At 41.0% G+C, this 23,904-nt stretch overlaps 1 protein-coding gene, 2 long non-coding RNA genes and 1 pseudogene across 11 annotated transcripts in view; 2 read left to right on the top strand and 2 right to left on the bottom strand.

Annotated features, from left to right (window-relative positions):
* The window catches only part of ANO4 (anoctamin 4), a 419,392-nt gene extending 416,507 nt beyond the window's left edge, over window positions 1–2,885 (bottom strand). For all 9 annotated transcript variants that reach the window (XM_081595414.1, XM_081595415.1, XM_081595416.1 and 6 more), the window contains exon 1: window positions 2,556–2,885. In XM_081595414.1, the coding sequence (XP_081451540.1) occupies window positions 2,556–2,676 (121 nt within the window). In that variant the 5' untranslated portion in view covers window positions 2,677–2,885. The remainder of the gene's footprint in view (window positions 1–2,555) is intronic.
* Window positions 2,781–23,904, top strand: part of LOC145546999 (uncharacterized) — a 59,816-nt gene continuing 38,692 nt past the window's right edge. The window contains exon 1 of the long non-coding RNA XR_014083443.1: window positions 2,781–4,749. This is a non-coding gene — a long non-coding RNA (uncharacterized LOC145546999). The remainder of the gene's footprint in view (window positions 4,750–23,904) is intronic.
* On the bottom strand, window positions 4,083–9,900 carry LOC145546998 (uncharacterized). The gene is made up of 4 exons (XR_014083442.1): window positions 9,617–9,900; window positions 9,388–9,490; window positions 7,014–7,112; window positions 4,083–4,794 (listed from the first exon to the last, which is right to left on the bottom strand). It is a non-coding gene; the product is annotated as an uncharacterized LOC145546998 (long non-coding RNA).
* On the top strand, window positions 11,294–11,913 carry LOC145546991 (protein MIS12 homolog pseudogene; annotated as a pseudogene).

The raw sequence follows: 23,904 nt of genomic DNA, 5'->3' as shown, positions 1-23,904 counted from the left end.
AATGGCCAAGAATGAATCAAGTCCCAGTCATTTCTCTCTTGTCAATATCCTTGGCCTCATGCACATGGTTACATAATGAGCTAAATGTGGTCAAGAACCTATACCATTGAGAGAACAGGGAAAGAAAGATCAGTAGTGAGTACAAAAGGTAGAGGCATTAAAAATCCAGAGTTTTTTAAACTGCATCATCCACTGAACATGTATTTCTTCAAGGACATATTACAGTTATTGATTACCCTAATTTCATTCCATGTTTCTAGAAGATACATATCTCGATGGCTGCCTGAATGTAAAAATTCACACCAAACTACAGAAAAAGCAATTCCAACATAGGATCAAAAATGCAAATTTGGATGGGAAGCTAATGAGGTTTAACTGGAGCCTGCTGCTAATGAAATGCATACATAAGCCAAATTTCTCTCTCTTCTTAGGAACCTAAAACACACGGTCTACACTGTAACTGTTCATTCTCTTGACAGTCCCTGTGCTAAAGATAGGATTAAAGGCATTTATTAAATCAGTCAATTGAATATAAAAATTGAACCCTCTAAATTCTAGAGAAGAAACTTGTATCATCCCCCGTCATAATATCTAAACCCATATCCAACAGAATTGAAAGGGGATATTTTTTTAAAAGCAGTTCGACGTTCAGAGAGATGAAGGTTCCAGAACTGGACCAAACTCTCATCAGAAAATAAACTCAACAGCATCTAGCAGATGAGGAATGTATTGAATGTGCTCAGTTTGTTTTTCCTGAACTCATTCACCAGGTTGAAAACCCAGATGGACTAATTTATCTTGTTGTGTCTTAGGTCACCTCAGTATAGACAAAAAAACTAATGTGCACTTAGAGGCCAAGAGTATCCACTTTAGGGATGGTTCAGGGTAGGGAGAAGAGTGTGTAAAGAATATATTTAAAATAGTAAAAATTTTAATTGATACATTTACTTAAATCTGTCTCAGTTCCCTGTAAGGTTCTAAAGAGAAACTATATAACTCTTAGTTGTCAAAAAGAAAAAAAAAAAAATGATCTGCCACCTTTTTCCTTTAATTAGTGAAATATACTTGCTTTTCAAACACAGTTTCACTTCTGACTTCATTTTCTCCACCTGGCTGCCCAGTTAAGCTTTTAAAGCTTCTAGGAAATCATGGAACAGATTATTACGTAAACCTATTACTGACATCCACTAGAGGAGCATGTGAAATCTAACATCATGCAAAATCCAGAAGTTAGCTCTCTCTGATAGGAAAAGGTGTAAAAATAGATTTCTACCAATGAATAGGACTAAAAACTGATCATAATGTTGAATTATCCCCAAATGGTAACCCAAGAATGACAATGTTACGTGCTAAATGTGCAGCAGGGACAAAAACAACCCAAATCTCTTCAGAAAATGCTCTGAGTTTAAAAAAAAAAAAAATAGGCTACTAGTATGCAATTTGTAATCTGCTCACAATTTGTTAGGTTCCCAAGAATCAGTTGCAAACCCTCAGAGCCACCTGAGTGATCATTTAACACAGTTTAAGTCCCAAGAAAAGGAGACTGCCCCTTTAACCTTGGGAAAATGTGCAGGGGACATCACTGGCCTGGAGAATGAAGCCTCCATGCCAAATGGCAACAATTTCCCTCCCAAGGAGCCTTGGCTCTGAGATGTCCTCTCAGAACATCCCCCAATCACTGCTCAGTACTTCCGTGTTTAAAATGCCCAAACTAAATGTTGTCACAGCAAATGATTGCAAGCCAGGTTAAGGGAAGAGGTCTACTTGAGTTTCTGCCTCATATAACCCATTCTCAGCAGCATCTCTGATAAAGGACGAAAGAGAATTGCTTTTTCCACGCAAGCAGAAATGTTGATAAAGAGGCTTGTTGGCTTCCCCAGCGGCCAGGGTTTCTAGCTGAGTCTGAAACCTTCACACTGTGATTTCATGTTCCTTCAGAATTGTACAATGCCTTAAAAATAATAATTAAAAAATACATTTATTTAACAATAAAATGGGAAGGGAAAAATATCTTGTATTTCCATGTAACTATTATTTCCAAGCTGAGTTTTTCTGTATTAAAAGCATATTTTGGTGCATATAATTTAACCCCACAGCATCTGTCAAGAGAGATGTTCTCATTTCTAATTTACAGATGGAGAAATGCAAGAACAGAAAAGTTTAAATAACTTGTTCAAGGTCAGTCAGGGACAAGATGAGCAAGGACTGAACGCAGATCGAACTCCTAGCTTCACACCGTTAGAAAAAGATTCAACACCCGTATCCCTTCCTCTCGGTGGTAAGAAGAGGAAGGAATTTTTCTGGAGTCCCAAAGCCCGCAAACACCTAAAATTTAGGCGTTTTTACTTCCCAGACTCCACAAACGCCCCCTTCCCAGGTTCCAGGCAGCCTCCAACTACCACCCCGCCAGCCCCAGGCCAGCGCGCGCTGCAGCCCGCTGCCTCCCTCCCAGACCGTTCCGGGAACCGAACCACGAAGTTCCCCGGGGTGATCGGACGGCTCCCGGGTCCCGGCCGCCCAAGGCGCCCCAAGAGCCCGCGATCGGCCGCCGTTACCGTATGCCGTGAGCGAGGCCATCCTGGCCCGCGTCCTGCGCAGGCTGGCCCGGGCGTCGGCGACAGCGGCCGCCTGCGTGCAGCGCCCCTGGACGGCGGGCTCCCGACCCCGCGAAGGCATGCACTCGGCTCCCGCGGCGCCTGGCCGCCCCGCAGCTGAGCATGCCCAGTCAGCCGGCCGCGGCCGCTCGGAGAGGAGCTGGCGGCGCGCAGGTGCCCGGGGCCGAGTCTCGGCGGCTAGGGCGTGGGGAGCGAGGACGCACACGGGCCGCGGTGCTCGGGGTCCCAGCTGGGATTGAACCTGCCGGGAGGGCGCGCAACCCCGAGAGAGGCGGGGCGAAGCCGGCGGTGGGAGGTGCCGGGCGGAAGCGCCCGGTGACTGCGGCCACGCCCGGCGGGCGGTGGGCAGGACCTGGCTGGGTCCATGCCAAAGAGGGGTGCCCTTCGGGGTGGGATCGGGAAGTTCAGAGCGCGCCACGGCTTCGGGGACCTGGAACCTCCAGCTCCCTTTCTAGGGAAGTTCCACTGGAGAGTGAGCCTGGGGACATAGGGGTGGGTATGGCTCTCAGCTGCGAGTCCCAGCCCAGGCGACAGTCTCAGGAAGGGTTTCCCATGAGGCCAAAACCCCGGGGAGAGTCACAGCTCTATCTTGAAGACTTTTACTCATGAGGTCCTTGACGGCTAAGTACCGAGTTCTGACCCCAGCAGATCATATCTGTCCTGGCAACAGCATCCTATCACCTTGATTCGTTCGCCTGTCTCCCCACGAAGCTGTGACCGGTGTCCTATTCCACTATGACTGCCCTGCCCCTCGATCGGGGCACGAACTCAAACAATCTTTGTTGAATGATTGAATGTCCGAGCCCCTTGCTCGTCCTCTGTGGAAGTCCAGCCATCTGTTGTGAGAGCTCTTCATTTAGAATCAGGGTTTGGAAGAATGGGGAACAGGGAGAAAGAGATCCGAGAGGCCAGCCGCACCCTTGCCGATGGGGATAAGAGAAAAGGCGAGGCCGCCTGACGCCCCCTCGGGATCAGGCGCACTTGAGCCTTTCCAGGTGCAAAGTCACGACGACACGCGGGGTGCACTCCCTGCTTCCTAGCGCGGGACTGACAGTCCTGATCACCAGGATATCTCGGCCTTGAAAAAATGCTAGCTCCCAACGAACTGCCGGGCGATGCTGTCAAGGCTATTTAACAGCGTTTGGGGTTTTGCCAACTCTCATGAAGGAAAAAAGAGAGGGCAGAGCAATCTGGCGAAGGCAAAAGGGGCATTTCTTTAGGAAGCTTTCGGCTGACTCCTGCTCTAGCCACCGCCGCTGCCCGTGGCTCCCGCCGGCCTGATCCAGGTGTCAGGTTTTTGCACCTGCCACCTTCATCTCTTTCCTCTTCTCTCTTCTCTTCTAGCACTCCTGTTCTTCTGGGGCGGCAGGTGGCGGTGGGCAAGGCTCTAGGATGTAATGTCCCTTTGCAGCCGGTGGGGCCAGACTGGGAGAAGGGCGAGAAGGCGCTGGGTAAGGGAGAGCTGGGTAGTGAGAGATTGGAATCTGGCATTTTATTCCCGCTGCGTCAGCCAGCTACCGGCAGGTGACCCTTAGTCAAGACCCTCTCTGTGACCCTTTGTTGGCCCCGTCTGTAAAGCGGCAGGTAACCATTGTTAGCGCCCTGCCCACTTTAAGCAGGGATCAGCTGGGACGCGGACAGTGCCATCACTCCAGAGGCTCTATGAGGCTCTGTCTTGGACGCTGCCCCCTCTCCCCTATCAGCCTTCTCCAACAGCCTCTCCCTCGCCCAGGTCCCTTTAATCTCACACTCCCCCGACCCCACCCACGCAGAACCTGCTGACCCCAAGCCTAAGGCGATTTGGGAACCTGCCCTTTGCTCCAGGTTGTGAGAGCTCATCTAGTTGGGGCGGACTATGGGGCAGGCCTGCCTTCCTCAGTGCGCCCACCCGGAGCCCTCCTTGTCCTGGCAGCCTCCCTGCTCCCACCCCCAGCACACCCTCAGCTCCCCACCCTCAGCGGCCCCAGCTCCTCAGCACTCCCGGCTGGGCTCTTTTGTCAGCCTGTCCCACCGCTGGTGCCTGCTCCTGTCCAAGCCCTGGGGTCCGAGCCTGCAGCTGCTGCCTCGATCCCGCTGTGCACCTCTGCTGGGACCCAAGGCCATTGGCGAGTTGTCTTCTGCCATCCAGGCACAGGTATTTCTCCTCTCTTTATCTCCACATTTTGTCCCAGGGACAGTCCTGAGGAAGGACAATCAAAATGTGTTACAAATTGCACTTAATTCTTCTTGGCAGCTCTTTTCTAATTAGCAGGAACTAAAAAGTAGCATGTAATTAATTCACCTCTCTTAAGGCCACTTGAACTTCTGTCCACATAATACCACTCCAAAGCCTTGAGATATTTGGTCTTCTCAATGGAGTTAAGGTTGAGAACCCTGGGCCTCTTGGTTGAGGAATTAATGGACAAATATACCTCATTCCTTCATCATCAGGTTTGCTAAGAGCCTTCCCCTATGCCCAGGCCATGTGCTGTCAGGTGAGGCTGTGGTCTTTAAACAGCTTCCCTGTCTCCTGGTCTGAAGGAGGGGCTGGTCCCTCTGCCTCACATTCTTGAGAAGAAGGAAGACCAACAGAGAAGTAGGATACCCTGACGAAGCACAGGGTAGTAGACGCCTTGCAAGGAGCAAGAGGGGCCTGTCTTTGCAGTGTTCACAGATGACTTCACCAAGGAAATGACATGTGAAAGATGAGGTCCAGGATTTGTGTTGTTGCAGGTAAAATTTCTTAAAGACAAGCCTGTCGTTCAGATTTTCTTATGTTTTATTCATTCATCATGTCTTCAGGAGTAAAATATGAACTGTCATAACCTAGATGAAAGCTATGTTCTAAAACTTTCCAGGAAAATGCCTTTTTCAGATGATAGATTGAGGAAAACTGCTTCTCCTTCCCTTCTCAGCACACTCTGAACTTGAACAATTTGACGTATTATTAACTGCTCTGAACGTGATTGTATTGCATTTGACCCTGGAAGAGGCCACCTCTCGGTGATTAACATTTCTGGGTGATTAACATTTTTATTAACTTATTTTAAGTTTGTAGGCAACCCACTCCAGTGTTCTTGCCTGGAGAATCCCAGGGACAGGGGAGCCTGGTGGGCTGCCATCTATGGGGTCGCACAGAGTCAGACACGACTGAAGCGACTTAGCAGCAGCAGCAGCAGCTACTCTATAAATACTCATTCTTTAAGACTATTGTATCTGAAAAGTAATTCAGCTTTCATGTGACTGCCATCAACTTGACTTAGAATGTGATCCATTATTAAAGATTTAACAAGTTGAATGTTTTAAAATAACTGATTTCAAAGATGGAGCATTATAGCTACATAACAATTCCATTTCCATTACAATAAAGGCTCCCTTGGATCTCTGCTATAATTTGCTACACCTGAAAAAAAAAAGTGGCTAAAATGAAATGACAACTTTTGTTTTTCAAAATTTCAAAACTAAATACATTTATATTATACCAAGCTGCCCCTGACAGTTAAATTTTGGAGGTTTAAATGGAAAGATTGCAAAGGCCTCAAACTAGTTTTAAAACCCAATAACCTAAAATGGCAAAGAAGTAGATACATGAAGTTCATGTTTTAGAGCTTTAAATGAATGTTTATAAAACATTCTTACAAAACTTGACAGATTTGTTACAGTGAATAAAGTTTCTTGTGCACCATGAATTGTTCATTATTTATATGTATATATATAAAAGCATTTATATATAAAGTATTATAATATATATGGTCTTAATACTAAGACTAATGAAACAGATACTATTGTAATAATCATTTGACAGGAAAACTGAGCCACCAAGTGGCTAATTAACTGTTAGTAAGGTTATGGATCCCTGAGAAGGCAATGGCACCCCACTCCAGTACTCTTGCCTGGAAAATCCCATGGACGGAGGGATGGAAGGCTTCAGTCCATGGGGTCGCTAAGAGTTGGACACGACTGAGCGACTTCACTTTCACTTTTCACTTTCATGCATTGGAGAAGGAAATGGCAACCCACTCCAGTGTTCTTGCCTGGAGAATCCCAGGGACGGCGGGGCCTGGTGGGCTGCCATCTATGGGGTCACACAGAGTGGGACACAACTGAAGTGACTTAGCAGCAGCAGCAGCAGCAGCAAGGTATGGACCCAAGCTTTGAAAGCAGATTCCAGAGTTCCTAATATACCACTTCCAAATGTTGTTGAATGTATTTAAACTATCTGATTGTTTTGCCTTCTAAGTCTTCTATTTAAAATATTGTTTTCTTTATACTTTTTTTTTTTCTTAAGGAAAAATAGGTTAGTTGTACTGAAAGGCAGTAAGGTGTAATAAGAAGAGGCTACATGAGGTTTTCCTAAGTGTATCAGGGCCAGCTGGTAGAAACAAACTATAAAACTAAATATGCACAGTGAATTCTTACCTTAAGGAAGAGAGTAGATTATTTTAATCCTGACATCCTGGTCTCCATTCCTCAAGTGTCATGAACTCTCTCTTCAATTTATAACAGAAAAGCCGTCACCTGTAATATGTATTTGGAGAATGCTTCATGCATTCTTCCCTATACAAATGCCTTTTATTACATATTTCACTACTCTACACATTTTACTCTGCAGGCAATTTAACTAAATTTAGCATAAAATAGAATTGGCTTTGGCAGGGCATTGTCTTGTCATTAAATCCTATGCATTGACACAATGGAAAATTTATTAGAGGATTCAATAATATTTACCTTAAATATGCTTTATTTTGTTATATAAATGCCATATGACTCATTTATGAAAACAGAGACATGTACCTCAACCTGAAATTCTGAGTGTTTCAATGACTGTACAAGTGAAAATGTTTTATATTCAGATCCATATGGATTAGAATGATTCTGAATTCATACTGATGAAAAAAATTACCGTAACTTACATCTCAGTGTGAAAAGCAAAAATTTCTATATTATAAAAAATATTTCCCATTTCCTAGAAAGCAGTGCATGAAAATATCACCTTTCTAAATCTGCAATAAACACTGTTAAACAAGAGTCTTATGTAGCAAATATTTCCTCTGGAGTTTGCTCATTAAATAGTTTCTCTGACATAGAAAGGAATTTGTGTGGGACTTGTGCTGTCCAGAATAGGAGAAGAGGATCTTGACCAAATTCACTAGATGATAAACTATGCAAAAGACTTGATTATGTCTTATTTTTCTTTATTTTGCCCACAGTGTATTACACAGTGCTCTACATGGTAAAAGCCCAATATTTGTGTATTGCTTGGAGAATCATGGAAGGTCAGACCCAGACCCATGAGGAAACTTAAGAGCACCGGTTCTGGGGTGGGTCTGAATTCAAACAACAAACTCCACCACATATTCATCGTGTGACCCAGGCTTCAGTTACTCATCTGCCAAATGGGGCGATAATAAGAGCCACAACATAGGGTTGTTGAGGGTCTTGAACGAGTTAATGTGTATAAAGCTTGTAGAACAATTCTTAACAGATGTTAACCCCTATTATTTATTACATGCAATTTTCCAGGATTCTTTTAGGAATATCAACCAAGTAATAATCCCTTTCACAAGGGTCAATGACGTTCATAATATTGAACAGCAAATACCACACATGTATTGCTAAAGAAGAACCCCACATGTGCCAGGGTTCACCCTTTAGCCACTGGGTTGTGGGAAAGTCCAGGGGAAACAAGGTGCCAGGCAATGGAGATCATGTGGTGGAACCGGTTTATTACAACCAGAGTGGAGGTATTAATATTTCAGTACTTTAAAACTGGCACCAGTGTGTCCTGGTTGAACATCAGCTCTGCTTCACATGTTCCCGCCATAGACATCCAAACCACTGGACTTTCTAATCACTCCACACAGCAAAACAGACCTTTTCATCCCATACATATTTTAGTTTCTAATTCCCTACTGAGAGAGATGAAAACAAACATAACAGAATAATCAGAATATATATAATAATTGATATTTAGGAGAGACATGTAAATCCCCTATTTATGAGCACTTCTTAATAATAGATATTTTAAATATCTGTGTAACAGAACACATATGGGGTGGCAAGTGCCAAGGGATTTTTAAAATAACATCAACAAAATCATCCAAAATAAATAAACTAATAATAACAAAGAACTGCTGAATGGATTTTGTTAGCTGCCTACTGAGAATAAATTTTATGTGAGATGAATACAATCATTAGGGAGGAAAATATCTGCCTCCACTGCAGAAAAGCAGACTGAGAAATAAAGAGTAAACAAAACCCAGGGAACATTTAAAAACCAGTGGTGGCAGAGTCCTGGAGGGAAAAGATGATGTTAAATGAAAGAACTTCCCAATCCTCCATTCACTGACTTTAACTGAAGTTTCTCTAGTCAAACAATGCAAAGCCAAAGAGTGAACACCAGATCACAGCAAATTTAGTCTTTAATGTTAAGATAGTACTTTCTCTTTCTCATGAGACATTTTTGTCTCTCCAAATGAACTTTAAAATTAGTTTGTCAATATCCACAAAATAACTTTCTGGGATTGGGATTGCATTGAGTCTATATATCAAATTGGGGAAAACTGACATATTGACAGTATTGAGTCTTGCTATCAATGAACATGAAATCTTCTTTGGTTTTTTTCATCAGAGTCTATAATCATTTTCCTCTTATGGTTCTTGTACATATTTTCTTAGATTTATGCCCAAGTATTGTACTTTTAAAGATGTTAATATAAATGTTATTATGTTTCTATGTCAAATTCTGCTTGTTCACTGACGGTATATAGGAAACTGATTTTTGTATACTAACCTTTTATCTTGCAACCTTGCTATAATCACTTATTAATTCCAGGAGGGGTTTTTTGTTGTTGTCGTTGATTCTTTTGAGTTTTCTACATAGATGATCGTATCATCTGTGAACAAAGAGAGTTTCATTTCTTCCTTCACAATCTCTATACATTTTGTTTCCTTTTCTTACTGCATTAGCTAAAACTTTCAGTACAATGTTGAAAAGGAATGGTGAGAGGGAACATTCTTGCCTTTTAATGGAAAAGCTTTGAGTTTCTCACCACTAGTATGATATTAGCTCTAAGCTTTTCTGTATATATTCTTTATTAAGTTTATTAAGAAGTGAAACTAGTCAACTAGAAAGCCAAAATTCTAGTTCTGGTTCTCTCTGTGTTACGTCACTTAACTTCTCTGGTTATAATATGTATTTACATATATTTTCAAATTAATGAGGTACCAGGCCTACTCTTAGGCTTCCCTGATGGTTCAGGCGGCAAGTAATTTGCCTGCAATGTGAGAGATCTCGGTTCAATCCCTGGGTTGGGAAGATCCCCTGGAGAAGGGCATGGCAACCCATTCCAGTATTCTTGCCTGGAGAATCCCCATGGACAAAGGAGCGTGACAGGCTGTAGTTCATGGGGTCTCAAAGAGTCAAACACACTGAGTGACTAAGCACAGCACAGCACAGGACTACTCATAATGTGATAAATGACCAAATACTTCTGGCTGCCTATACTTGTATGCCTTCTTTAACCTCATTCCCATGATCAAACTGGCCTGAAAATTGACTGCTCTCACCATATGCATCAGTTGAAATCAGAATATGATTTTATTCATCCAGATTTAGGGAGCTTCTAGTTTTTTCTAGGCACACACCAGCCATGCATATCTGTGTGTGTGTGTATACATATATATACATATGACAGATATATGTATATATACAAGATAGATGTGTGTGTATATCCCATCTTGGACATCACACAAGATGTCATCAAGGGTGAAACAAACAAATGCGTATAAATGTGTCATAAATAATGTGAGGTTTTCTTTTCTACTTTTCTATGGTTTTTAAGTTCTCCATAAAAACATAATTTGAAAATATCACTAAATTTTTAAAAGGGAAAATATGAGGGCTACATGATTTAAAGATATTAGAGCAAGATATCAGGGAAGAGGAGAATTATATAAGTAACAGAAATATGCTACAAGTCAAATAGCTATACTCATTCACCCATGACAAACATATAATTAATTTTAAAGTAGATTTAAAATAAAAATGAAATATACATACCTAGACTGTCATTTCTGACAAAGATAGTTACATACCATACAAATGAGAAAAGACTCAGACAGATACTTGTCCACTTTCACAATTTTACCTAGTTCTGAAGATGGATAATTTTTGTAGAATCAGGCAGGGTCCAAAAGTTCATGTTGCAGGCATCTTCATGAGAAACTCCTGAGGCATGGCCTATTTCATATTGCACACCTCAGGATTCTAAGATCTATTTATATTCTGCTTAAGTTCCTGATGTCGTTTGTATCTTTCTTAAAACTTAAAATCAAATTGTGAATTTGGGGACAACTAATTTGAGCAAATTACAACTGAACTCTCAAACAGATTCCAGGACATACTTTACCCTAAATATAGCATGTTGTTTCAGAGAAATAAAGGCAATTTCATAAGAATCTCTGCTACATTCTGTAATTTCAAGTAAATCATATTACCATGACCTTGTTACAGAAACAAAAAATTTCTTCATGACTAAGAAGACGCCTTTTGGAGTCAACTGCGCCGTCTATCTCTGGCAGTCTGCAGTGGTTTAAAGGAGGTGGCGGGAAGCTGGTGTTTGGTCAAATTCATCACTCTCATAGTTGCTTGGGTTGTTCACAATCAAAATTAACAAAGCTAAAAAAAAAACACCAAGATGTCTGTTGATCCAATGGCCTATGAGGCCCAGTTCTTTGGCTTCACACCACAGACTTCCATGCTTAGGATCTACATTGCCTTTCAAGACTACCTGTTTGAGGTGATGCAGGCAGTTGAACAGGTTATTCTAAAGAAGCTGGATGGCATCCCAGACTGTGCGATTAGCCCAGTCCAGATTCACAAGTACACAGAAAAGTTTCTTTGCTTCATGAAAGGACGTTTTGATAACCTTTTTGGCAAAATGGAGCAGCTCTTCTTGCAGTTGATTTTTCCGATTCCCCAAACGTCTTGCTTCCAGAAGATAAATCTCAGGAGACACATTCTTACAGTGAGGAAGAATTCCACCTTCTCCAAAAAGAAATTGAACAGCTACAGGAGAAGTATAAGACTGAACTGTACACTAAGCAGGCCCTTCTTGCAGAATTAGAAGAGCAAACAATCGTTCAGGCCAAACTCAAACAGACATTGTCTTTGTTTGATGAACTTGAAAACGTTGGCAGAGACCACGGGGCTAGTAATTTTAGGGAGGGCTTGGTGTTCCTGATCCAGAACCCCAGAAAACTTCAGAATATCAGAGAGAATGTGGAAAAGGAAGGCAAACGATTGAAAATGTCTTGATTTCTCAATAGTAAAAGGAGTTTCTAAGAAGGTAGACTGGTACGGGATTTATATCGATGATATTCTTAATCCTAGTGAACTGTATATTTTGGGGAGGGTTTCTTTGTTCACACTTTCTTATATTCCACATCCTCCTCTTTTTTAGTCCACTCTCCTGAAGCATCTGTGTTTTATGTTGAACTAATCTTTGAAGCATCTGTGCTTAGAGGTCCATAATGGATGGGAAGGGATTCTTGGTTCATTAAGAACTCATTTGGGGGCATGACTGAAGAAGTAAAGCTTTCCCTGGCCATTCAAAGATATTTGTAAAAGTTGTACCTTGGTTGTGAGTCCTTTGTAACCTTGACCTTTTTTGACTTACTCTTTGGATGAAACGAAATGACACAAAGGTTAAGTGGATGTCTTCTTTATTAACCAGCCACCACACTGGGGGACAGCCAACACAGACTGCTTGTTCTTACCCAGTAACTTTTCTCACACAAGGAAGTTAATAACTAGCTGAAAGAAACAAGTAGCAGAAAAAACAACCATGACCTTTAGAAAGAAGAAAGAAGTTGCTTGTTTCTAAGATAAATCCTTGATGATGTTAAAAAGTTTAACGTCTTGGAGCCCAGCAATGGAAGACATTGGACAAAAAGGAAGCATCTTACCGGCATAGAAAAGGAAGCCTGGAACATACTGAATTGCAAAGATTATATTCACTGACTATTAGGTATATATACCATTTTTTTGGTCATACTTCAGTTAGTTTTGGAATCTGCCTTGAACCTAATATTCAATTAACTTATTTATTCACACTCATAGAAACTCTTAGTGGTAAATTTTAGCTGTATCTTGTGCTTAAATTCAATGGAACCTAATATTTCCTTTTGTAACTAATCAATGTAGAATGTTAGATCACCCATGGAAAGGTGAGTAATGGCAATAGCTGCTCTTAAGGTATTACTTGCCTTCCATGTCTTCCTAAAGAACAGAATTTGAAGTTTCTCCTTTATATAGAAGTGTAACTTAGGGTATTCATATTTGCAATTAAATATTCATCAGTATAAGAAAAAAAAAAAAAGAAGATGACTTCTAAGTTTTACTGAGATACACTTCCCAGTGTAGTGTAAGCTTACAGGGAGAGAACATTGTGGACACCTCTTTGAAGTCTGTTGTGATGTATTTTGATCTCCAGTAGATGTACTACAACATTTAATACTCCTCTCGTTCTTTCTACAGAGAAAAAAGTAAGTGAATCCAAGACATGAACATCAGTAACATTCCTAGGCTTGCCTCTGAGATCAGATTGTGTTGGTATTCTTCCCAATGTACTTCCTCTAATTTCCCTGACCATTTAATAGAATCCTGACTGTATCCAGGATGGCAAGGGGCCCAGCTAAATTCTCATTTCCTAGCTTCCTTTGCAGCTGACTGAGGACCACATGCACAGTTCAAGCCAATGAGACATACTTACAGGGTTTGCGCATACCGACGGTCTGCTGGGGATCCATGGGAACTTCTTACTTACTGCTCCTTCCTCCTTCCACTTGCCCTGACTGTGAGTGTGATGAATGGAATTCCTGTAACCATTTTGGGACAATGAAGGAAAGGCCAAAAGGATCTCAGGGAGATAATCCTAGACGTGGTTGAGCTGAGAAACCAGCACCAGCAACCATCTGTTTCCTGACTTAATTCTATATAAGAAAAACAAACTCCAGTTTGTATAACACTGAAGTCATGTATTTTATTATCTTCAACTAAAAACATTCCTCTTGGTTACCCCTCCTCAATCCAATCTTTTTTATGTAATCAGGTAGATAGCAAAGCTTTGCTCTCATCCTTAACATAAATCAAGAATGAGGATCCCTAATACATTAATCAGAGCAGCTGTTCTTGCACCTGTCCCACTAATGAGTCACCCCAGAAGACTTTTTGCTGTCAACTACAAAATCAGCACTCACATAAGCAATTATTTATATTATTCAGAAAACTGCCCTATTTCCAAATCTCACACCCCTATGTCTGCCTGAAATCGTTGTCTGTTTGAAATGGGGTTGTGTCAATGATAGTGGATGTTCTCAGTTCTTCATGTTACCGAGATAACTCTAGTCTGAGCATTAAGGACAAATTGGCTGTGAAAGGGAAATTACACAGGAGGGAAAACACGATGGGCAAGATTATTCCAGATGATTAAATGAAAGCTCAGTTGGTTACAAAGGTCTCAGCTCAAAGGAACAGAGGTGTATTAAACATGAGATGCAATTTCTTTGAAAGGATATACCAAATAATTTAGGAAGATTTTTGTTGTTATTGTTTAGTTGATCAGTCATGTCTGATTCCTTTGCAACCCCATGGACTGTAGCCCGCCAGGCTCCTCTGTCCATGAGATTTCCCAGGCAAGAATTACTGGAGTGGGTTGCCATTGCCTACTCCAGGGGATCTTTCTGACCCAGGGACTGAACTCATGTCTCCTGCAAGTCTCCTGCATTGCAGGCGTATTCTTTACCACAGAGCCACCAGGGAAGCCAATTTAGGAAGATAAGAAATTACTGTCTCCCATTCTCACAAAGTAAGAGTTAAAACTATGAAATATACTATAAAATATCTTTTAGGTTATATTGGGTAGAATTGAAGATGAATACACAAAATGAAACTAAGAACAAGTAATGATAATAATTCCAATGAACTTTTAAGAAGCAAAGTACTTTACTAGTCATGTTTGTTATGTATTCCTCACAACCATACCCTCCGGACGTCACTATTAGTATCTCCATTTTAAATGAGCAAACAAAGACTTGGAGAGATCATGCATCTTGTCTGAGATTATGTAACTAGTGAGAAGGAAATTAAAGACTCAAATCCAGGGTCATCTGACGACAAAGGCCATGCTCTCAGCACTGCTCCTTAACCACTATGTGGTACTGCCTCATGGATCAAAGGATGTCAGACCTGACAGACTCTGTGTGGGCATCCAGCCCAGGGGCTCACAATATTTTAAGCATAAAGACCCTTTCTATCAATCATGTTTTCAAAATTTACTGGTTGAAAACATAAACATGAACAAAAGTATCTGTAAATTCAATAACACTCTTAAATGATTCCACACTATATTTACCATCTACATTCATTTGGAAAATAGTACTTCATATAAATGTGAAACCTAGGATTTATAGTCTAAAGACATCTCTTATTGAACTTGGAATTTCCAGACCCTTTGAAATATTTTCCTGACCCTCCCACTCAAGTTGGAAGTTGTCAGTTCTGGTCCTCTGAGTAGTAGATGACAAAGACAGGATTACATGTGCAAAAGTTGTATTGAGAGTAATTTCCATGAAGGTTAAATGGAATATGGCCAGGAGTAGGCAGGGAGTGCCTTCACATCACGGTGCAAGTCCTGGGAAGGAGATCGAGAAGGAAGGATTGGACAGGAAGAGTCTCAGACTGAAGTGTAGTCCTGGTCAGCTGAGGGGGAGGCCCTGAGTCAAACCTGCCCATGAGAGGAAGCCCATCACTGGGCCAACACCAGGACCCCTCCCATGCTCAGTCACTGGCTGGGTGCAGCCTAGTATAAATGTGGCCTTGGACTCACAGGGGCAGTAGCCAGAGGCTGTCAGTCACCTACATTCTCTATAGCAGCTTGTTTTGAAGGCAGCCACAGGTTAGGAATCATGCATATGGTCCAATATCCTCATTATACAGATGAGGAAAATGAAGCCCAATTACATGAAGTCAATCAGGATGAGAAGTTACTTGATCCAATTTCCGGGTCGGCAGAGTACTTGAACACTTTTGACTCTGGAGTTAAATTCACCTGCAAAATGGGGGACCTGAGTGAGTGATTTAATGTTTCTTAGCTTCACTGCCTTCCCAAAGAGATGTTGTTTAAAGGTGCATACTTGCAACTAGTAAATAAATACATCCTGCAGAGCTAAAATAGAGTACAGTGATTACAGACACCCAAACTGTATTATAAACATTTAACTTACTAAGAAACTAGAACTTCAATTGCTCCCACCACATGAAGAAATGATAATTATGCGATGTGATCGAGGTGTTAAGCTAATGCTACAATGGCAATCACAGTGCAATATAAATGTATTGATATTTTGTACACCTTAAACGTATAGTGTTGTATGTTCCAATTAAAAAATGAAAATAGTAGTAGCTAACTCATAAGACTGTTGTGAGTTTTAAAAAAAAAAACAGATATAAAAATGCTTAGCACAGTACCAGAGACATACTAACCACCCAACAAATGGTAGCAATTATTTCTGATCCAATATTTTTTCTACTAGATATAGATAAACTAAATATGCAGAGAGCATCTTATTATGTCCTTATCCTGTCTCTCTAATTTATCCTCTCAAAAATACTCATAGAAAAGTGGTATCATCACCTTCATAATACCTAAATTACCCTTGATGTTTGCAAAAAACCTCCACTATTCAAGAATATCATTGGCATTGCAGATCTCTTAAGGCAAGTGGCCTTTGTGCCCAGAGGAGACAACTAAAATAGTTTTAGAAAGACTTCCTCAACAAGTTTTTAGAGTTGAATCATTTAGTGCTTTCAATATTAATTAGTTAAGTTTCATTCGGGATAAAAATAAGTCTCTGATGTTTAAAATCCAATTCAATGCCTTAAAATATTTACTAAAGTGGAGGAGAACAAATCAATGCTACAAGGTCAGGGAGGAGCATGCTCATTCTTGGAGAGTCACCACTGTTCCCAGGAGCTCATCTCAGGCCTTTGGTGGAGCCTGGCAAAGGGAAGAGAGCCTCAGTGGGGCTGCAAGATCGTGAGAAGAGTCTTAATCAAGGTCTTGAGCTTTCAGTTCCAGAGGCGGCATCAAGTAGACTTGAAGACTACTCTTCAACCTCTCTTTTTAAAGAAAACTAGTGTACTGGCACAACAATGGTAATATCATTGACTATTGAATTGTACATTAAAAAAATGATTGAGATGGTGAAAAGAAAGCAATAGGGAGCTCTGTGTAAGGGGTGGGGAAAGTAGGCACGTGAACCTATTGCTCAGTTTTTCTACACACTGAAATTGCTCTAAGATATAAAATTTATTAATTAAAAAAGAAAGAAAAAATACATATTATTTATTCTAGGTGAAAGAAGCCAGATACAAAAGGCCACATGTTTGAGTCAATTTATATGAAAACCCCAGAACAGGCAAGTCTATAGAGACAGAGAGTAGTTGGGGGAGCGGGTGACAGAGGTTATAGGAGGAGAAGATAAATAGGCAGAACACAGAGGATTTTTAGGGCAGTGAATGATGCTTTTGAACTGTGGTGTTGGAGAAGACTCTTGAGAGTCCCTTGGACTGCAAGGAGATCCAACCAGTCCATCCTAAAGGAGGTCAGTCCTGGGTGTTCTTTGGAAGGACTGATGTTGAAGCTGAAACTCCAATACTTTGGCCACCTCATGCTAAGAGTTGACTCATTGGAAAAGACCCTAATGCTGGGAAGGATTGGGGGCAGGAGGAGAAGGGGACAACAGAGGATGAGATGGTTGGATGGCATCACTGACTCAATGGACATGGGTTTGGGTAAACTCCAGGAGATGGTGATGGACAGGGAGGCCTGGCGTGCTGCGATTCATGGGGTCGCAAAGAGTTGGACACGACTGAGCAACTGAACTGAACTGAACTGAAAATACTCTGTATGATGTTAATAATGATAGATATACGTTATTATGTATGTGCATGTTAAATTGCTTCAGTCGTGTCCAACACTTTGTGACCCTATGGACCATAGCCTCCCTCTGTCCACAGGATTCTCCAGGCAAGAATACTAGAGTGAGTTGCCATGCCTTTCTCCAGGGTATCTTCCTGACCCAGGGATCAAACTCACGTCTCTTACATCTGCTGCACTGGCAGGCAGGTCTTTACCACTAGCACCATGTGGGAAGCCCATATGTTTATTATACACTTGTCCAAATCCACAGAATATACAGTACCAAGAGTAAACCAAAAAGTAAACTATGGACTCTGGATGATTATCATATATCAGTATAGGTTCTTCTTTTGTTTAACAACAAAAGGAACATTCTGGTAAGCAATACTGATAGTAGCAGAGGCTAGGCACATATGGAGTCAGGAAGCATATTGAAAATCTCTGTACATTTCTCTCAATTTTGATATAATCCTAAAACTATTAAATTATAAAAACTTTGAAACAAAAAAGTTGTAGCGGTCGCTGAGGGCTTAGGGAAGGAGAGAATGGAGAGTGACTGATAACAGATATGGGGTTTCTTTTTGGGGTGCTAAAAATGTGCTGGAATTAGGTAGTGGTGATGTTTACACAGATCTCTGTCTATACTAAAAATCTTTGAATTGTATACATTTAATGGGCCTGTTTTATATTATATGAATTATATCTCAATGAATAAGAAATGTGTACTGGGTATAATGAAGATTCCATTCCATTTGCCCAGGAGACCACTGGATACAATGAGGAGAGTGAAGTCCAGAGGGGAGAGGACCAGCAATGGTACTCGTCTCTCTTGCTTTGGGACCTTGCCCATCACCCTGTCATCAGAGACTGTACAGCAAGGCCAGCTGCTAAACTAGCTTTCAACAACTTCACCCTTTCATAGTCCCTGTGGTCATATATACTGACAGGGGCATGTGGTCCCCTGCTGTAAATAGCTTCTTCTATGTGCTTCTATTTCTCCTTTTCTTATCCGCTACATCAATGATTATCTCTTGACTTTTACTCCTTCCTATTCAATCCATACTCTTTCCACATCTCCTTCATCTAGTTATCTTATGGATGGATAGATAAAAGCCTCTCTGGCTGGCTGGTTATCCTTTCATTTAGCCATTAACCATCTATACATTGATCCATTATCTACCTCAGGAATCCTCATCATTTTGGAAAAAAAGGGCTTACTTCCTGGCAACACCAACAGAAAAACAGCTCCTCCAAGGAAAGAGTCACTATTATCTCCCAGCTTCTGTGACCAGGAACTAGTGCGTCTCTTCATTTCATATTCCTAGGTACTACTACAGTAAAGGGAACAAAGCAACTGTTCATCAAGGCCATGGTCTGTCCAGCTGACCCACAGATGTATTATTTTAGCACTTGTCAATAACCATTTACAGAGTGTGATTAGGTCACTGTTTACACAGTAATGAAGGAAGTTGAAACAAATTGTTCAAGAGTTGTCTTGGAATATTGTGTGAATTTCAGTTTATTGACAGACATTTATTTACAACTATTTATGGCCCAAACTAGAAGTTACCTACCCCCAAATTCCTTCTCTACGATTTCACCAGTTGCAGATTTATGGGGAAAGAAAGTAAATAGAAAGTAATTTAGCATACAGATGGCCAACAAACGCATGAAAAGATACTCAACATCACTCATTATTAGGAATAGAACTACCATATGACTCAACAATACCACTACTGGGCATATACCCTGAGAAAACCATAACTGAAAGAGACACAAGTACTCCAATGTTCATTCTAGCACTTTTTACAATAGCCAGGATATGAAACAACCTAGATGTCCATTGACAGATGAATGGATACAGAAATTGTGGTACATATATCCATTGGAATATTTACTAAGCCATAAAACAGAAAGTCAGTTCTAATGAGGTAGATAAACCCAGAGCCTATTATACAGAGTGATGTTAAGCCAGAAAGAGAAAGATAAATTTTGCATATTAACACATGCATATGGAATCTAGAAAGATGCTACTGATGAACCTATTTCCTGGGCAGACATGGAGATACAAACATAGAGGATAGACTTACGGACACAGTATGGGAAGGAGAGAGTGGGACACCCAAAGGATGAAAAAAAGAACTGCTGGTATAAGCAGCAGCATGAATGAATCCCAAACTATTACGCTGAGTGAAGGAATCATGACACAAATGAGCAAATACTGCATGATTCCACTTACATGAATTTCACAGGAAAGTTCACTTTCATCTAAAACAGAATGCACATCAGTGATTACCTGAGCCCAGGAATGGGAAGGGGCAAAAAGGGACACTTTGCAGATGATAGAAATGTCTTATATCTTGGTAGTAGTGGTGGCAGGCTGTCAAAACTCTTCAAAGTGTACATTTAAAATGTGTACATTTTCTTGTTTATAAATTATACCTTAATCAAGTTGATTTAAAAATATATGAATTCTCCTATAGCATTCTGTGTCTTCTCTCTCGTGTTTGTTATAAGCCCTGGCAGCTACCCTTGTCACCTTCAAATCTGTTCTGTAGGAATTCTGAGGCATCAAGCACTTCACCCACTGTGGTCAGTGCTTACCTTCACATGGTAACTATGATTTGTTTTTTCTGACTTCAGCTTTAGTCAAGAGAATGCCCTGGAGGGTAAGTGTTTTGCATCCTTCAAGAAATTCTGAGTCATTCATTCTCCTCCAATTCAGCCATGTGTGCATTTCAGGCAGGATCTCAGAGGACTGTTCTAATGGAGACAAGATATCCTTTCTTTATTCTTGCCCTTGAGTGAGACTATGGACTCAGCTTATGGACTAGAAATGAGTGCTCCCTCTCTCACTTTACTTCCATGAGGAGATTTTCAGTTCAATAGGGAAGCTGGTGAGGTTCTTTCCACTTCCCACCCTCCCCCAGTTTGCTTGGCCAACTCCATTTGTGGACAGAGCACATGCCTCTTTCTCTTGACTTATGAAGATCACACTGACAGAAGGCCAATTTGATTCCTTGCAGAGTGGTTTTATTGCAACTGAAGAAAATGATCCTTATTTTCCAAAAATCTTTCTCTGGGTCAGAGTGTGGCAGAGTTGACTCTTCCACCTTTGCCAAGCAGTAATTCCAATAAATCAACCCCTCTTGCCTTTAGCGGTATGGTTTGCTAAATGAAAGATTCCTGGCAGGGAACCTCTTAAGAAAAATGTCTGGACTTAGCAATCATTAGAGATACTGGGGAGAGTTCAAGTCACTTTCTGAATAAGAAGAGAAATAAAAGCAAAAATTCAAAAGCAAACCATGAAAGTAGCCAAGTGAACAAACCCATTGAACTGTGATGTTTCGGAGGTGGAGCTGCTATTCTGCCAGGCCCTATTTCCACCTCAGGGCTCCTTTCAGATGCAACTGTAAGCAGGAAGCAAGTTAGGCTTTACTTGACAACGTTGGACTTCTGAGAATATTTATTAAATGATTATGAACATCTGACAAGTTGCTCTCGGCCGGTGTTAATAATCTTCTACATGAAATATTCTGCTCAAGGTTTTTAACAGCATCAGACAAGATAGTTCATGCATATAGTTGCAGGTACTCTGTATTTTCCAGATTAATGAGACTACCTAGAAACTGTTCTAGTTCAACAGTTCTGTCCTTATTCCATCTGAGGTTTTCAAAATCTTTCAGGATCAAAAAGATGACTTGTGAAAGTCTTTTGTAAACTCCGATATTATAACTAGAATTTGATGATTTTTAGAGTATGCATTAAAAACCTACTAGATAGTAAAAGATATGAGCAGGTAGTTCCTGGGAAAAGATACACACATGGCCTTTTATATATATTAATAATGCTCAATTTCACTTATAATAAGAGAAATACAGATTAAAATTATACTTAGATACCATTTCTTAACTATCTGACAAAAAAGTTAAGACTTTACTAATATCCTTAATGGCCAGACAATGGGAGAAAAAGTACTTTCATATATTGCTGGTGGGAAGGCAAAATGGTACAGCCCATTTGAAGGGAAATTTTGCCATTTTCTAGGAGAAGGCAATGGCAACCCACTCCAGTACCCTTGCCTGGAAAATCCCATGGATGGAGGAGCCTGGTAGGCTGCAGTCCACGGGGTCGCAGAGTCGGACACGACTGAGCGACTTCACTTTCACTTTTCATTTTCATGCATCAGAGAAGGAAATGGCAACCCACTCCAGTGTTCTTGCCTGGAGATTCCCAGGGACAGGGGAGCCTGGTGGGCTGCCGTAAATGGGGTCGCACAGAGTCGGACATGACTGAAGCGACTTAGCGGCAGCAGCAGCAGCAGCAGCAAAATTACATGTGCATTAACCCTTTAAGCCATCAATCTCACTGCTGAAATTTACTCTGAAAATATACCTTCACACACAAAAGAGTTATTCATTACATTATTTGTAATAAAGTATTAGGTATAATCCATATGCCCATTCATGTGTGTGTGGGTGCGTTAGTTGCTCAGTCGTGTGTGATTGTGACCTCATGGACTGTATCTTGCCAGGTTCCTCTGTCCATGGGATTATCCAGGCAAGAATGCTGGAGTGGGTTGCCATTCCCTTCTCTAATGCCCATCCATAAGGCATTACAAATAAATTACAGTATATCTGAACAATAGAATACTATGCAGCTATCAAAAAGGATGAGAAAGATCTATATAAACTAATATGGAGTAATCTGCAGAATATATTGTCAAGTGACAAAAAGCAAGGTGCAAAAGAAGGCTCATTTTATGCTGTTTTGTAGAGAAAGAAAATATATACCCTTATTTTTGCAAAAAGAAAATCAAGAACAATAAATCTAAAGCTAATGCATATAACTGCCCATAGGGGGTGGGTGTAGGGGTACAAGCACAACTTCTCTGATTAGAACTTTTTTACTAGTCTTAACTCTTAAATGATGTAACTATTTTACATATTCAAGTATAAAATTAAGTAAAAAGAAAGATAAAACAAAACCTTGAAAGCAAAAGTGGTTGCTCGGTCCTGTCCAACTCTTTGCAACCCCATGGACTGTAGCCCACCAGGCTCCTCTGTCCATGGAATTTTCCAGGCAAGAAGACTGGAGTGGGTTGCCATTTCCTTCTCCAGGAGATCTTCCCAACCTAGGGATTGAATCCGGGTCTCCTGCATTGTAGGCAGATGCTTTACCATCTGAGCCACCAAGGAATAAAAGCTTCACATTAAATAAAGAAGTGAATATTAATATATCCTACATAGATAACACAGTCACACAGAAAAATTATTCAAATAATTTTAAAATATAACACTAAGATTGTACATCCTTAATAGAATATATCTTCAAATCAAGAGAATTGCAAAGACATCTTGAACTTTATTTAATAGGTTCAGAATTGGTTCTTGTTGATTGTATTTCTGAAATTATATTGTGTTTATTGTATAATAGTATAAACAAGTAAAAATGCATATATGGAATGGGGAAATTAAGGCTTGGGGCTGTGTTTTATTTGAATTGAGGAAGCATTATTAATTCATCATTGAATTTTTCTTCTAGCTCTGTCTATAAAAAGGGGCCAGAAGCAATGATATTCCAGTAGTAATGAGCATACCTCACACTCGGTTCTTTGTTTCCAAGTAACATTTCCCAATTAAAGAAACTAGGGCTTTTTGCGAACATGGCTGGCCCCAGGTCTGGGGCAGGGAAAGTAAAAGGTAATGTGGAAACATCTTGTGGCAGACAGCAAGAAAGTGCTCAAAGGTGAATTCAGCTATATCAAAAGGGCAGAGAAGCATCAAACTTTAAAACAAAACACCTGAGTCCATATTTGTTGGGCTGCACACCACAGATCTGCAAGGCCTGTACTTGCCTAGCTTCAGATCAAAGAAAGAGCCCAAAGTCATCAAGAGAGACATCAGTGGTTTAATGGGGGATGGGGGATCTTACATGTCTGAAGCAAGGTCCTGGAGCAACATCCCATTATGTGCGGTAGATGGCAAACAGGACATGGTGGCATTCTTCTCTCCTGGGGGCAGGGAGAGGTTACCAGTTATAGAGGGAATTGACTTGAGGTTGGTTCTTCGGTTACCAGGGAAATCAGCACAGGGGCACACTCCTCACCATCAAGCTATCATGGTGAATATGCTCTGGTCTAGAGTTAGAACAATGACCAGCTGGGGCCAGGAGCAAGTATGTAGGAAGATCCATCGGGTGATTAGGGTCTAGGTGAGGCAGGTACTGGTGGAGCAGGGGATGTACAGAGAACAAGCGTATAGCCATCTTGGGTGACCTGACCATACAACAGTGATACTCAAGGAGCGGGCAAGACCCTCACTTGC

Source organism: Giraffa tippelskirchi, chromosome 4 (assembly GCF_054371585.1).
Source record: "Giraffa tippelskirchi isolate mGirTip1 chromosome 4, T2T-mGirTip1v1.2.pri, whole genome shotgun sequence".
In the NCBI taxonomy this organism is placed as follows: Eukaryota; Metazoa; Chordata; class Mammalia; order Artiodactyla; family Giraffidae; genus Giraffa; species Giraffa tippelskirchi.
This window is presented reverse-complemented; position numbering and strand designations above follow the sequence as displayed.